Raw genomic sequence first — 14,981 nt, 5'->3', positions numbered from 1 at the left:
TGACGTAATCGTGGGAGTGACGTCATGCTGGGGAGTGACGTCAGAGCCGTGCTGCTGATGTCACGAGAGGGCCGTTAGTGGTTGGTGGGGGCCTCGACCTTCTCAAGGTGGCGGCGGGCTGGCGCGGTGACCTTCCCAACATGGCGCCCCCACCCGCAGAAGGGCGCCACGTGACCTTCTCAACATGGTGGCTGCAGAGGAAGTAGCCTGACCTTCCCAACATGGCTGCCGGGAAATAAAACCGCCTGAGCTTCGTTCAGGGAGGGGCGGCTCCGGGGCTTGGCCGCGGTATCCCCCGGCCTTGAACGGCCTCTTGGTTCCTGGCGGGTCTCCACCACCCTCGGGCCGCCTGCAGAGCGGGGCGCCCTCATTTGCCATCTTGACCTTCCCAAGATGGCGGCAGCTTGCCCGCCTTCCACCTCCCTCCCACCGCCCTTCTCAAGATGGCCGCCCCGACCTCCCCAACATGGCGCCGCGGCCCGGCTGCCGCCCCCTCCCTCATCCGGCCACGGCCCGCGCAGGCGCAGGAGGGGGGCGGCGGCCGCCATTTTGTTGGGACGGCGGCCGCGTTTCCGGGTGCGGCGGGAGGAGGCCGCGGGCGGCGGTGAGGAGCGGGGGGGGCCCGGGGGGGTCTTGGGGGGGTCTGAGGGGTCCTGGGGGGTCCTGGCCGAGGTTGTACCGGGGTCTGTGGGGGGAGGAGAGCGCCTGGGGGGGGTCCTGTGGGGCTGGGGGGGGCGTGGGGCCTGTGAGGGGGCGGTGGGGGGGGGTGAGGGGGGGGTTAAAGGGGCAGTGGGGGGGGTCTGGGGGTCTGTGAGGGGGGTGTGGGGTCTTGGGGGGGGCCTGAGGTGTGTTTGGGGGCAGAGGGGGGGGCGTGGGGCTCGTCAGGAGGCGGTGGGAAGGGGGCAGGGGATGTGGGGGGGTATTGGGGGGGGGCAGGGGGCTGTAAGGGGGCAGGAGGGGGGCTGGGGGGCCATAAAGAGGCTGTGGAGGGTGTATGGGGTGTGTAAAGGGGCTGGGGGGGGGCTGGGGGGTATAAAGGGGTAGAAGAGGGTTGGGGTGGGCGTAAGGAGGTAGTTGGGGGGGCAGGGGGTTTGTGGGGGGGCAGGGGGGGGGTTGTGGGGCTATAAAGGGGCCTCAGGGGGTTGGGGGATCCATAGGGAGGCAGTGGGGGGGGTGTGGGGTCTGTATGGGGGCAGTGGGGGGGTCATGGGGTCCATAAGGAGGCAATGGGGGTGCCTGTAAGGGGGCTGCGGGGGGGGCAGGGGGTCTGTAAGAGGGTTGGGGGGGGCCTGACCCTATAAAGAGGGAAGGGGGGGGGCAGGGGGGTTCCCCGGGACCCCCAGCCCGTCTCTGGGGGAAGGCTCCGGCCCCACAGTCCCTTCGCTGTGCCCCCCCCGGGGCCTTTTGGGGTGTCTGGGGGGGCGAAATCCCAGGGAAAAGCCTCTGGGGGGTGCTGAGCCCCCCGGTAAAAGGGAGGGGGGGTCGTCAGAGCCGGCGTTTTGTTGGGGTTTGGCTTCCCCCAGCAGCGCCTCTGCCCTAATTAACTCATCCCCGGCCCTGCCCCTGCCCTAATTAACTCCTCCCCGGGCTTTTGGGGCCGGGAGGAGGCAGCTGGGGGTGGGCCACCCCCCCCCCGGGAGCCACCCAGACCTGTCCCCAAGCCTCTGTGTCACCCCCCCATCGGTGTCCTTGGCCCCTGCTGCCCTAAAATGAACCCAAAACAAACCCAAAATGAACCTAAAACGAACCTAAAAGAGCAAGGACCCGGCCCTATGGGGGCACCCCCCCCCTCGTGCTCCTGCACCCCCAGCCCCTGGTTTTGGGGTCCCGTGGGGGGGTCCCGTGGCAGCTGCTGAGCCAATTGAGGTGTTTTTTTTGGGGGGGACGCTGCTGGGCGGCTCCTTTTGGGGTTTGGGTCGTGATTCGAGCCTGGGGGGTGTTTTGGGGAGGACCCCGAGCAGCAGCTCCCCTGTGGGGTCACCCCGCTGGGGGCAGCAGCCTCGGGAGACCCCAAACCCTGGGGTGGGCGTGGGGACGGCCCCCTTGTGCCTTTTGGGGCTTTGCTTCTTTTGGGGTTTAGCGTCTTTTGGGGTTTATCTTCTTTCTTTTGGGGTTTTGGGCTTTGCTTCTTTTTTGGGACTTTTCTTCTTTTGGGGCTTTTCTTCTTCTTTTGGGAGCTTTTCTTTTTTGGGGAGCTTTTCTTCTTTTTTGGGGCTTTGCTTTTTGGGGTTTAGCTTCTTTCTTTTGGGGTTTTGGGCTTTTCTCCTTTTTGGGGGGCTTTTCTCCTTTTTTGGGGGGCTTTTCTCCTTTTTTGGGGGGCTTTTCTCTTTTTTTGGGGGGCTTTTCTTGTTTTTTTTGGGGTTTTATCTTTTGGGTGTTTTTCTTTTTGGGGCTTTTCTTTTTGGGGCTTTTCTTTTTAGGGCTTTTTCTTTCTTCCTTTCCGCGTGCCCTTGGCCTCTAATCCCTGCGGGGCCGCATCCCCCTGCTCCCCGGGCGCTTTATTGGGGGATTTTCCCTGGTGTGGGGTCCCCTGCGACCCCAGAAAGCCCCCGATCTGTCCGTCCGTCTGTCCGTCCACGCGGCACTGAGTCAGGAGCCTCGGAACCTGTCGGGAGCTTCATTCCTCCGGCCAGGAGCCACGTTACGTGTTGGGACCTCGGGATCTGAGTCAGGACCTGGTTCCCTGTCAGGGTCCCGTTCCCATCGGGGAAGGAGAACGGGGAAGGTCCAAGGAGAAGGAGCAGGGGAAAGAGCTGAGAAAGGAGCAGGGAGAAGGAGCGAGGAGAAGGAACAGAGGAGCCAAGCAGGGAGAAAAGGAGAACAGGAGGAGCACGGGGAAGGAGCTGGGGAAGAAATGGGGAGGAAGAGCACGGGGAAGGAGCACGGGGGGAAGGATTTGGGGAAGGAGCACAGGGAAGGAGCTGAGAAAGGAGCAGGGAGAAGGAGCCAGGGAAGGATCTGGGGAAGGAGCAGGGAGAAGGAACAAGGAGAAGGAGCAGAGGGAAGGAGCTGAGCAAGGAGCGAGGAGAAGGGAAGGAGCAGGGAGAAGGAGCACAGGGAACGGATCTGGGGAAGGAGCCAGGGAAGGAGCAAGGAGAAAGAGCACAGAGGGAAGGATTTGGGGAAGGAGCACGGGGAAGGAACAAGGAGAAGGAACACAGGGAAGGAGCAGGGAAAAGGAGCCCGGGGAAGGAGCTGGGGAAGGAGGAGGGAGAAGGAGCACACGGGGAAGGTCCAAGGAGGAGCAGGGAGAAGGGAAGGAGCAGAGGGAAGGAACCGGGGAAGGATCTGGAGAAGGAGCACAGGGAAGGAGCCGGGAGCAGGGCAGGAGGAAAAGGAGCAGACGAGAAGGAGCCGAGGAAGGAGCCGGGAAGGAGCACGGGGGGTGAAGGAGCCCCCGGGGCAGGATTTGGGGCAGGATTTGGGGCAGGAGCTGGGATCCGTGCTGGTTCCCATCCCGGCGTGCCCTGGCTGCGATCCCTCCGGGCAGCAAACACCCAGAGCCCGGCACGGTTCGGTTCAGCACCAAGGCACATTCATAGGGGGCGAGGAGACCCCTCGGGGGGGGGCTCAGAGAGGCTCCTGGAGCCCCTGGGGGGGCTCGGGCTGGCCCCACGGGGACACCCCCTGATTTATTTGAGCCCCCGTGGCAGCAGCGAAACGTGGTTTATCCCACAGGAGCGGGGGCTGAGAAGGGAACTGGGGTTAAAAACCCCACAGGAACCCCAAGAGGGGAGCTGGGGGGGGGGGCACAGCTCATTGGGGGGTGGGTTTGGGGAGCACAATGGGGCTGTGGGGCCGGGAATGGGGCTGGGAACGGGGCTGTGGGGCTGGGATTGGGACCGGGACATCTCCAGGAGCATCACCCATGGGTGCAGCTCCCCGTAGCCCCCCCCCGGGTGGTGGTGCTGCCCCCCGGGGGTCTCCCCCCCCCCCCCCTCCTGCAGCTTTCCTGATCTCACCCTTTTTCACCCCACAGCCGCGATGAGCCCCCAGCCCTGAGCAGCCGCGATGCCGATCCCCCCCCCGCCGCCGCCGCCCGGCCCCCCGCCGCCCCCCACCTTCAGCCAGGTAACGGAGGGGGGGGGCCGCTCCCTCCCCCCCTCAGCACCTTTGGGTGCCCCCCCCCCCCTTTTCCTTCCCTATCCGTGCCTCAGTTTCCCCGGCCTCATTCTGCGCCCGGGGGGGGCTCCTCCTGTTTTGTTTTTTTTTTTTCTGCCCCTCCGTGGCTTGGGGGGGGGCTTCCTGGGGTGCATGGGGGGGTTGGTGGGCAGAGTTGGGGGGGCACACACCCACCCTGGGGGGCTCACAATTGGCTGGGGGGGGCTCACGCCTGCCCTGGGGGGCTCAAACCCATGCTGGGGGGCTCACGCCCACCCCTGGGGGGCTCACACGTGCCCTGGGGGTCTCACAACTGGCTGGGGGGGTCTCACACCCACCCCTGGGGGGCTCACAACTTCTCTGGGGGTCTCATGCCCACCCTGGGGGTCTCAAACCTGCCCTGGGGGGCTTACAACTGGCCAGGGGGGCTCAAACCTGCCCTGGGGGTCTGACGCCCACCCCTGGGGGGGTCTCACACCCACCCTGGGGGGCTCACAGCCACCCTGAGGGTCTCACAACTTCTCTGGGGGTCTCATGCCTGCCCTGGGGGTCTCAAAACCCCTCTGGGGGGCTCACATCCACCCTGGGGGGCTCACACGTGCCCTGGGGGGCTCACAACTGGCTGGGGGGGGTCTCACGCCCACCCTGGGGGGCTCACAACTTCTCTGGGGGTCTCATGCCCACCCTGGGGGTCTCAAACCCACCCTGGGGGTCTCAAACCCACCCTGGGGGGCTCACAGCCCCTCTGGGTGTCTCACAACTTCTCTGGGGGTCTCAAACCCGCTCTGGGGGGCTCAAACCCACCCCTGGGGGGGTCTCACACTCCCCCCCGCGGGGGGGGGGCTCCCCTCACCCCTAGGCTAACACGGAGCCCCCGAAATTGAGCCGCGAGGAGCAGCGTGGCCGGGGGGCGCTCCTGCAGGACATCTGCAAAGGGACCAAGCTGCGCAAGGTGACGCAAATCAACGACTGCAGCGCCCCCCTCCTCGAGAGTGAGTTACCCCTGACCCCCCCCGTGCCTTTTCCCCCCCCCCAGGAGGTCTCTCAACCCCTCCGTGACCCCCCCCTCGCTGCTTTTCTCCTCCCCCCAGAGCCCAAGGCTGGCGGCGGGGGCGTTTCGGGGCCGCTGCAGCCCAAGGGGGGGCTGTTCCAGGGCGGCGTGCCCAAACTGCGACCCGTGGGGGCCAAGGACACCTCAGGTGGGGGCCACACTCCGTGAATTTTCCCCCCCCCCCCCCAGGAGAAGCTCTGTGGGCAGCAGGGGGGGGGCTGGGCTCTCCCTGCCTGTGCCCACCCCGAGGATTTGGGTATTTTGGCACTCTCTGTCATACCCAAATCCCCCAAATCCCCCCCCAGCTTCCCGGGGGGGGGCTCCTTTTGCATCCTGGGGGTGCTCAGCGCCCCTCCCAACCCCTCACTCCCTCTTTATTTATTTTTTTTTTCTTTCCCCCCCCCCCCTCAGCAGAAAGCTCCACGAAACAAACCCTCCAAGTGCCCGGCTCCCGAGCGGCCGCCCCCAGACCCCCGGTGCCGTCCGCCCCCACCTCCGGCAGCCGCCCCCCCCCTCAAGACGATGCCGACGGCGGCCGAGGGTCCCCCCCCGAATTACCCCGCACCCAAAGACCCTCCCTCCCCGACCTCTCCCGCCCCAACGCCGCTTCCAACCCCTCGGGGGGCATGAAGCACAGCTCCTCCGCCCCCCCCCCGCCCCCCCCGGGCCGCCGCAACGCCCCCACCCCCAAAATTTCCACCTACAACCGAGAAAAACCCTTACCCCCCACCCCAGCTCAACGCCCCCCCCCTGCCGCCGCCACCACCACCACCACCACCACCCCCCACACCACCCGGGACGGGCCCCCCCCGGCCCCACCGCCTGCCAAACCCCCCCCGTCCCCCGTTAACCTCCGAACGGGGGCTCCGGGGGGGCAAGCCCTCGCCGCCGCCCCCCCCCCGCCGCCCCCCCCTCCTTACCGCCAGCCCCCCGGCGTCCCCAACGGCCCCCCCAGCCCCGTGGCCGAGGCCGCCCCCGAATTGCCCCAGAGGCACAATTCCCTGCACAGGAAGCCCCCCGGCCCCTTAAGGGGTTTGGCGCCCCCCCCCCCAAATTCCGCAGCCTCCCCAGCTCTCCAAAGCAGCCGCCCCCCCCCGCCGGCAAGGGACCCCCCCAGCCGGGGTGCAGGTAAGCCCAAAGCTTCAGCCCCTGTAAGTTCTGGGGGGGGGCTTTTTTTGGGGGCTGGGGGGGGGAGATTTCCCTTTGGGGGGGTGGATTTCCCTTTGGGGGGGTGAGATTTTCCTTTTGGGGGGGGGAGATTTCCATTTGGGGGGGGAAACGGTGGTATTGGGACGCGGTGGGGTTTTTCCCCCCGGGGGGGGTCCTGCTGTGGGAACCCCGCGTGCTGCTGGTGGCACGGGTGGTCCTGTAGGGCCCTGGGGGGGTCGCACCCATCCTGGGGGGGTCGCACCCGTCCTGGGGGGGGTCTCACGCCCATTCTGGGGGGGCTCATACCCATCCTGGGGGGCTCATGCCCACCCCAGGGGGGGCTTACACTGACCCTGGGGGGCTTGGATTCACCCGGGGGGGGCTCACACCCACTGGGGGGGGGGTCTCACACCCACCCAGGGGGGGCTCACACCCACTTGGGGGGGGTCCCACACCCATTTTGGGGGGGCTCATACCCACCCTGGGGGTCTCACATCCACTTGGGGGGGGTCCCACACCCATTTTGGGGGGGCTCACACCCACCCGGGGGGGGTCTCTTGCCCATTCTGGGGGGGCTCAAACCCACCTGGGGGGGGTCTCACACCCCCCCTGATCTCCTCTCCTCTTTGGGGGGGGGGCAAGGAGACATCAAGATCACCCTCCCACATCCCAGGGGACCCAATCCCTGCCCCCCCCCATTTTTATTTTTATTTTTATTTTTATTTCTATTTTTATTTTTATTTTTCCCCCCGGGGGGGGGGGCTCCTTCCTCACCCCCCCCCCCCATCCCCGTCTCTCCCCGCAGCCCCTCCGCCCCCTCCGCCGCTGCTGCGCAACGGGGGGCGCGACGCCCCCCCCCCGCCACCTCCCCCTTACCGAGTTCACGGCCCCGCCGACCCCCCCGGCCGCGGGAAGCCCCCCCCGCCGCCCACCCGCACGCCGGCCGGGCCCCCCCCGCCGCCCCCCCCGCTGAGAAACGGCCACCGGGACTCCATCAGAGCCTTCCTGGGTGAGTACCGGGGCACGGGGACAAATTGGGGGGGTTTGGGGGGGTTTGGGGGGGGTTCTAGGGGCAGCACCGAGCCCTTTGGGCTTCATTTTGCCCCCCCCTTTTTATTTTTATTTTTTTTGTGTCCCCCCCCCCAATTTTTTTCCCCCGCAGACGACTTCGAGTCCAAGTACTCCTTCCACCCCGTCGAGGATTTCCCGGCCCCCGAGGAGTACAAATTCTTCCAGAGGATTTACCCCAGCAAAACCAACAGAGGTGAGGGGGCCCCCGACCCCCCCCCCGAGACCCCCCCAAAATTTTTGGCCGGGTGGGAGGCCAAAAAACCCCCCCTGGGGGGGCTCTGAGTGCCCCCAGGAGCAGCACAGAGGACGCGGCTCCTGCCCCCGACGCCCTCGTTGGGGGGGGGGGTTATTTTCAGAGCCCCCCTACCCGTGGGGGGGGGCACGGGGGGGGCTCTAAACCCCCTTTTTTTTTTTTTTTTTTTTTCCTGGGGGTTTCAGCCCCCCCTTTTCTCCCCACAGCCACCCGCGGGGCCCCCCCTCTGCCCCCCATCCCCAGGTGAAAGCGGTGGCGGCGCCGGCGCCTGGATCCCGAGCGGAGGCACGGAGCTGCCCCCCCCCAAAAAATACCCCCCCCCCCAAAAAAAAAACCTGCATGAGACCCTCCTGCCCCCCCCAGCCCCCCTCCCCGTGCCCCCCCCTCACCCCTCAGCCCTTCCCCATCACGGCACGGGGGGGTTTTGGGGAGGGGGGGGGGTCCAAGCACGGAGCCCCCCCCCCCCCACAGGGGCGTTTTGTTTGCACAGGAGGAGCCTCATGGGGGGGGGGGGGGGGCAGCGTTTTTGCGGGTTTCACACCCCCGTTTTAACACTAAATCCCCAAATTTGAGCGTTTTACCCTGGGTGGGGGCTCCGTTTGCCGTTTGCCTTACGCTGAGCGACCGCCGGTGCCCGGGGGGGGTCAAAAAAAAAAAGGGGGGGGGGGCTCCCGTTAACCGGGTCCGTGCTGCGGGGGGGGGGGGTGGAGGGAGAGGGGGGGGCGGTTGTCCTAAAATCCTCCCCTTTCAGCTTATTTTTCGGTGGTGGTTTTTGTACGGCGCTGGGACCTTCCCCTGCAAGGGGGGGGGGACACGGGGGGGGACGCGGTTTGGGTTAAAAAAAGGAAGAATTGGTTCGCCCCGTCCCTGGGGGTTGCTGGGGGGGGGGGAGGAGGGGAACCCCCCCACACACACCTCCCCGTGAGCCCGGAATTGGGTTAAATAAAGGAAATAACGGTGAACCTGTGTCCCTGAGGATGTGGCGCCTCGCTGGGGGATCTGCTGGGGGGGTACTGGGAGCACTGGGGATACTGGGAGCACTGGGAGCTGGGACTGGGGATACTGGGAGCACTGGGAGATGGGATACTGGTGATAGTGGGAGCACTGGGAGCGGGGAACGGGGATACTGGGAGGGCTGGGGAACTAGGAGCGGGGATACTGGGAGCACTGGGGAGCTGGGACTGGGGATACTGGTTATACCAGGAGCACTGGGGAACTGGGAGTGGGGAATACTGGGAGCAGTGGTGACAGTGTCAGTTCTGGGGAGCTGGGACTGGGGATACTGGGAGCACTGGGAGCTGGGACTGGGGATACTGGGGATATTGGGAGCACTGGGGAACTGGGCGTGGGGATACTGGGAGGACTGGGGATACTGGGAGCTGGGAGTGGGGATACTGGGAGGGTTGGGGAGCCTGGACTGGGGATACTGGGGGTTGCTGAGGGTACTGGGAGCTGTGGGGAGCTGGGCGTGGGGATACTGGGAACGGTAGAGAACCGGGACTGGTGATACTGGGGGCACTGGGGATACTGGGAGCCATTCAGGGCCGTGGAGCCTCTCCCCGCCCTCAGGACTACATCTCCCAGCAGGCCTTGCGCGCCGCGGCATACAACTCCCGGCGTGCCCCGCGCGTTGGCGCCAATTAGCCGGAGCGCTTGGCGCGGGACTTGACGATTGGCTCCGGCGGCGCGGGGCGCGGCCAATGGGGGCGAAGGGGGCGTGGCCAGCCCGGCCTGGTGGCGGGAACTGAGGGGCTGCGGCTGAGTTGGCGCCAGGAGGTTGGCGGGGGCTGGGGGGGGCTATGGGGGGGCTGGGGGGGGGAATTGGGGGGCTATGGGGCAGGGAATAGGGGCAGGGCCCCTGGGTTATGGGGCAGGGGGCGTCTGGGGGCCGGGATATTGGGGCAGGGGGTTGTGGGGGGCGACTGGGGGGGGGGTTGGGGGGCTATGGGGGGCTATGGGGGGGATTTGGGGGGCTATGGGGGGCTATAGGGCAGGGAATAGGGGCAGGACCCCTGGGTTATGGGGTAGGGGGTTGCGGGGCATTGGGGTCAGGGCTATAGGGCGGATGGGGGCAGCGATATGGGGTCGTTGTGGGGCTGGGGTGTGTGGGGTACGGCTGGGGGGGGCACGTGTGGGGTGAGGGTGGGGGGGTGGGGTCGCGTTGTGGGGTTGGGGGGCACAAATATGGGGTTAGGGAGGTGGGATGGGGGTCACGTTGTGGGGTTGGGCACATGGGGTGAGGGTGAGGGGGCTACGGGGGATGCACACAGGGGTAAGGGCGGTGATGTGGGGTCGTGTAGGGCTGGGGGGCTACGGGGGGGTGTGGGCAGAGCTGGGGGGGGGACAGGACACGGGACATGGGGTGGGGGTCTCCCGGTGTGACGCTGCCTCTCCCCGCAGAGCCCCCCCGGCCATGCCCAGCACCCGCTCCCACAAACAGCCCACCATCGGCTTCCCCCGCCGCCGGAGCGCCCGCTGCCTCGCCGCCCCCCCGGCCAAGCCCCCCCCAGCCAAAACCCTCCAGGATGACCCCGACCGCGACCCCCCCGCCCCAAACCTCTCGCCTTTACCCAAGAACCCCCCAGGACCCGGCTCGGCCCCACCGGCCCCGCTGTCTCCCCGGTGCCAAGCGCTGCCCCTGAGCCCCCGCAAGCGCCTGGGTGAGCCCCCAACCCCCCCTTGGGATGTGGGGGGGGGGTCTTTTGGGGTGCGAGGGGCTTTCCTCTCCTCCTGGGAGCTTTTGGGGCTCTTGGGGCTGAGCTGTCCCCTCGTGTCCCCCCCCCTTGCAGGCGATGACAACCTGTGCAACGTCCCCCGCGCCCTGCCCTGCTCCCCGGCCAAGCGCAGCAAGGAGAACCGGGGGCGCCGCCTGCTTTTCGGGGACCCCGCAGCCTCCCCGGGGAAAACGAGCCCCCCCGAGAAGCCACCCAACACCCCCACGAAGCTGAGCACCCCCGAGAAGCCGCCGACCCCCCCGGTGCCACCCACCCCACGCCGAGGCCAGGAGACCCCCCAAAGCTCGGGGCGCAGCGGGGACCCCGTGCGCACCCGGCTCTTCCGACCCGAAGGTGAGCGCGGGTAGCCCGTAACGGGGGGGGGGGGTCCCCAAAGCGCGTTTGCATCCGGGGGGGGGGTCCGTACACCCTCCCCTCACCCTAATTTTTCCCTTTCCTACGCAGGGAGCTGCTACCAGGAGGCGAAGCGGGCTCTGCACGCCGCCGTGCCCGAGCGTTTGCAGGGCCGGGAGCGGGAGGCGGGCGCCATCCGGCAATTCCTGGGGGAGCACCTCCCCGCACGGCGCCCCGGCAGCCTCTACATTTCGGGCCCCCCCGGCACGGGCAAGACGGCGTGCCTGAGCTGCGTGCTGCGCGACTGCCAGGTGCCTGCCACCCCCGAGAACCCCCCCCCAAAAAAAAAAAATTGAGGGGGGTTTGGGTTGGGTTGGGTTGGGTTGGGTTGGAGAGGGTCCCGTGCGCACGGTTCGGAGCGCACCGGGGGGGTTTTTTGGGGGTTTTAGCAGCTGGGATTTTAACGCCCTGACCCCCCCCGTGTTTTTTTCCTCTCCCCCAGCAGGATGAGCTGGCGGGGAGCCGGGTGCTGGTGTTGAACTGCATGGAGCTGAGCTCCCCCCAGGCCGTTTTCCCCGCCGTGGCGCAGCGCCTGGGGGTGCCGGGGGCCGGCAGGGAGGCGCTCAGGGGGCTGGAGAAGGAGCTGACGACCCCCGGACCCATGCTGTGAGTCCTGAGTTTTGGGGGGCCGGGACCCAAATCCCATCCTCTCCCCATCTCTGGACACCCCCAGGAGGTCGTGGGGGGGTGGATTTGGGGCCGAGTTAATTTTTTTACCCCCCCATCCCACAGTTTGCTGGTGCTGGACGAGCTGGACCAGCTGGAGAGCAAGGGGCAGGACGTGCTCTACACCATCTTCGACTGGCCCCGACTGCCCGGCTCCCGTCTCGTCCTCATCGGTGAGCCCCAAATCACCCCAAAAATCGGGATCTGGACCCCCCCCGACCCCTCCTTAACCCCTCTGTGCCCCCCCCCTACCCCTTCCAGGGGTGGCCAACGCGCTGGACCTGACGGAGCGCACCCTGGCGCGGCTGCACGCCCGCCTGGCCCCCGGCCCCCCCCGCCTGCTGCATTTCCCCCCCTACAGCCGCCAGCAGCTGGCGGCCATCCTGCAGGAGCGCTTGGCCCGGGGGGGGGCCGAAGCCGTGCTGGACCCCCCCGCCCTCCAGTTCTGCGCCCGCAAAGTCTCGGCCGTGTCCGGCGACGCGCGCAAAGCCCTCGACGTCTGCAGGTAAAAATTAAAATAAAATAAAAATAAAATAAAAATAGGGGGTGGGGGGTGAAGGGATGCTGGTTCCAGTGACCCCCCCTCACCCAAGGGGGGGGTTCTGGGGGAGTTGGGGGGGCTTCTTGTTATGGGGTGGGGATAGGATGGGGGGTTTAAGCTGAAAAAGCGGAGGTTTAGGTTAAAGGGGTTTTGTTATTGGGTGTGTTTGGGGGGAAGGCGGTGATGCTGTGTCTTGGGGGGGTCACCGGGGGGGGGGCAGGAGGCAAGGAAAGGGGGTGCTGAGACCACCTCGGGGTGCTGAGGGGGCCGGGGGTGTTTCCCCACAGGCGAGCCGTGGAGATGGTGGAGCTGGACGTGAGGACCCAGACCCTCCTCAAGCCCCCACCGGGCTGTGAGTAACCGGGGGGGGGCGTGGGGGGGCCCCACGGGGGCAGCCCTAAAAGGAGGCACAACACCCATTGTCCCTGCACAGCTGGGTTTGGGGTCACCCCAAAAAAAACCCTGACACCCCCCCCCTTCTCCCTTTTCTGCCTGCAGGTGACCCCCCCGTGCGCGTGGGGCTCCCCCACGTCTCCCGCGTCCTCTCGGAGGTTTTTGGGGACAGGATGGTGGCGGGGGGGGGGCGCGGGGCCCCCGACACCTTCCCCCTGCAGCAGAAAGTCCTGGTGTGCTCCCTGCTGCTCCTCGCCCGGCACCTGCGCGCCCGCGAGGTGACGCTGGGCAAGGTGAGGTTTTGGGGACGGGGGTTTTGGGGGGGGGTCCTGAGGTCCTTGGGGTTTTTTTGGGGGGGGTTCCTGAGGTCCTTGGGGGTCCCTGGGGTCCTTAGGGGCTCTGAGGTCCCCCAGGTCGCTGGGGTCTTTAGGGTTCCTGATGTTCTCGGGGTCCTTGGGGGCCTTGGGCTTCTTGGGGGTCCCCAAGTTCCCTGTGGTCCTTAGGGTGTCCCCAGGCTCTCTGAGGTCCCTGATGTCCCCAAAGTCCCTGGGGTTCTTAGGGTCCCTGATGTCCCTAAGGTTCCTGGGGTCTCTGGGGTCCTTAGGGTCCCCAAAGTCCCTCCTGTTCCTGGGGTCCCTGGGGTCCCCAGGCTCTTTGGGGATCCCTGAAGTCTTTGGAGTCCCTGGGGTCTCTGGTGTCCCTAAGGGCCTTGGGGTCCCCGGTCTCCTTAGGGTCCCTGATGTCCCTCGTGCTCCTGGGGTTCCTGGCATCCCCAAGGTCTCTGGGGTCCTTAGGGTCCCCAAAGTCCCTCCTGTTCCTGGGGTCCCTGGGGTCCCCAGGCTCTTTGGGGATCCCTGAAGTCTTTGGAGTCCCTGGGGTCTCTGGTGTCCCTAAGGGCCTTGGGGTCCCCGGTCTCCTTAGGGTCCCTGATGTCCCTCGTGCTCCTGGGGTTCCTGGCATCCCCAAGGTCTCTGGGGTCCTTAGGGTCCCCAAAGTCCCTCCTGTTCCTGGGGTCCCTGGGGTCCCCAGGCTCTTTGGGGATCCCTGAGGTCTTTGGAGTCCCCGGGGTCTCTGGTGTCCCTAAGGGCCTTGGGATCCCTGATGTCCCCAAGATCCCTGGCATCCCCAAGTCCTTAGGGTCCCTCATGTCCCTGGGGTCTCTGGGTTCCTTCGGGTCCCCAAAAAAACCCCTCCCGTTCCTGCGATCCCCGATGTCCCCAACATCCCTTGTCTCCTTGTGCGCCCCTGACCTCCCCACCACCCCCAAGCTCCTTAGGGGCTCTCCCGGGTCTCTGGGTGCTCTGGGGGGGTCCCCGTCGTCCCCGTGTCCCCCCCTCTCCCCCAGCCTCACGCCGCCCCCTCTGCCCCCAGCTCCACGACGCCTACAGCCGCGTGTGCCGCCGGCAGCAGCTCTGCGCCGTGGACCAAGCCGAGTGCCTGGCCCTGGTCACCCTGCTGGAGGCTCGCGGCGTCCTCCAGCTCAAGAGGGCCAAGGAGGCCCGGCTGGCCAAGGTAGGACGATTTGGGGGGGTAGGAAAAGGGGGGGGCACCTCCTGAGCCCCCCCCCTTTTGTGGCGCTGAGCCCCCCAACTTGTCCCCGTCCCCAGGTGTCCCTGAAGATCGAGGAGGAGGAGGCACGGCACGCGCTGCAGGACGCCGCGCTGGTGGGGAGCATCCTGGCACGGGGGCTGCTTTAGGGACCCCCCCCATGGCCCCACAGCCCCCCCGTGGCCCCACAGCCCCCCCCCAGACACCACAACCCCCCCCGTTTTCCCCCCCAAAGCGCTCGGCGCATTTTTATCCATGGATACGTTGGGGGGGGACCTGGCTGCTCCTGGCTCCAGCAGGACCCCCCCCCCTTTTTTATCTTTTAGGGGGTGGGGGTGCTGCTGCCCCCTCCCTCTGCTCCCCCCCACATGCTCCATTTTTTGGGGGGGGCACCCCATTTTTGGGGTGACCCCCCCTCCATCTCCTGCTGCGAATAAAGTCCTGGTTCGGTGACGGGCTCCTGCCTCTTGGGGGGTCGCCCCCCCTGCTCCCTGGGGGGGTCCTGGGTGTGCCCCCCCCCAATTTTTGGCCCCCCCTTTCTCCATCTTTGCCCCCCCCCCTTCTGCCTGCCTTAACCCAGGGCTGCTCTGACCTCATTCTGCAGCCTCCCAGCCATGGGGGGGGGGAAGGAGAAAAGGGGGGGTCTCCAGGAAGGGGGGGGGGGCGCAGCTCTTCCCCCCCCCCCCCATCCTGCCATTAATACCCCCCCCAGGGGATATTTCCCCTTGGGAAATTTGGGGGGGGGGCTCATCTTGTTTGTGGGGGGGTGATGGGGGGCACCCATGGGTCCCCGGAGCCCTGGGTGCGGGTTGAGGGGGGGGGGGCTGGGGGGGGGGGTGGGCAGCCCTGTTCTCACGCCCCCCCCCCGCGGCCCCAGGCACTAATTGGGGCCGGGTGCTTTGATCTCTCAGCCGCTTCCCGCAGCTTAATGAGGGCCTGGCCCTGGCTGCCCCCCCCCCCCTCGGTGTGGGGGGGCACAATGGGGGTCCCTTTGGGGGGGCACAAGGGAAGGGGGGGGCTGCCCCCAGCCCTGTCCCTGCGGTCCCCGGGGGTCCTGGGGCTGCTGAAGGGGGGGGGGAG

At 67.1% G+C, this 14,981-nt stretch overlaps 2 protein-coding genes across 6 annotated transcripts; both read left to right on the top strand.

Moving 5' to 3' along the window:
• The first annotated feature begins 558 nt into the window (after positions 1-558).
• WIPF2 (WAS/WASL interacting protein family member 2) lies at positions 559-8,587 on the top strand. Of its 4 annotated transcripts, none has more exons than XM_084496405.1 (8): positions 559-604; positions 3,980-4,071; positions 4,961-5,093; positions 5,193-5,300; positions 5,567-6,280; positions 7,107-7,310; positions 7,464-7,565; positions 7,832-8,587. In XM_084496405.1, exons 2-8 carry the CDS (start codon positions 4,012-4,014, stop codon positions 7,870-7,872), a joined length of 1,362 nt encoding a protein of 453 aa, XP_084352531.1. In that variant the 5' UTR covers positions 559-604; positions 3,980-4,011; the 3' UTR covers positions 7,873-8,587. The 4 variants fall into 4 exon arrangements, with proteins under 4 accessions (XP_084352531.1, XP_084352530.1, XP_084352529.1 ...); XM_084496404.1 differs by having other exon boundaries at positions 5,564-6,280; XM_084496403.1 differs by having other exon boundaries at positions 5,564-6,280; positions 7,811-8,587.
• A 641-nt stretch (positions 8,588-9,228) lies between these two features.
• On the top strand, positions 9,229-14,354 carry CDC6 (cell division cycle 6). 2 transcript variants are annotated; one of them, XM_084496673.1, is made up of 11 exons: positions 9,229-9,401; positions 10,026-10,285; positions 10,415-10,693; positions 10,805-11,004; positions 11,199-11,359; positions 11,486-11,592; positions 11,681-11,924; positions 12,248-12,312; positions 12,459-12,646; positions 13,725-13,865; positions 13,961-14,354. In XM_084496673.1, the coding sequence occupies exons 2-11, from the start codon at positions 10,039-10,041 to the stop codon at positions 14,048-14,050; spliced, it is 1,722 nt and encodes a 573-aa protein (XP_084352799.1). In that variant the 5' UTR covers positions 9,229-9,401; positions 10,026-10,038; the 3' UTR covers positions 14,051-14,354. The 2 variants fall into 2 exon arrangements, with proteins under 2 accessions (XP_084352799.1, XP_084352798.1); XM_084496672.1 differs by having other exon boundaries at positions 11,196-11,359.
• The last annotated feature ends 627 nt before the right edge of the window (positions 14,355-14,981 follow it).

Source organism: Aythya ferina (genome assembly GCF_964211825.1).
Source record: "Aythya ferina genome assembly, chromosome: 23".
In the NCBI taxonomy this organism is placed as follows: domain Eukaryota; kingdom Metazoa; phylum Chordata; class Aves; order Anseriformes; family Anatidae; genus Aythya; species Aythya ferina.
This window is presented reverse-complemented; position numbering and strand designations above follow the sequence as displayed.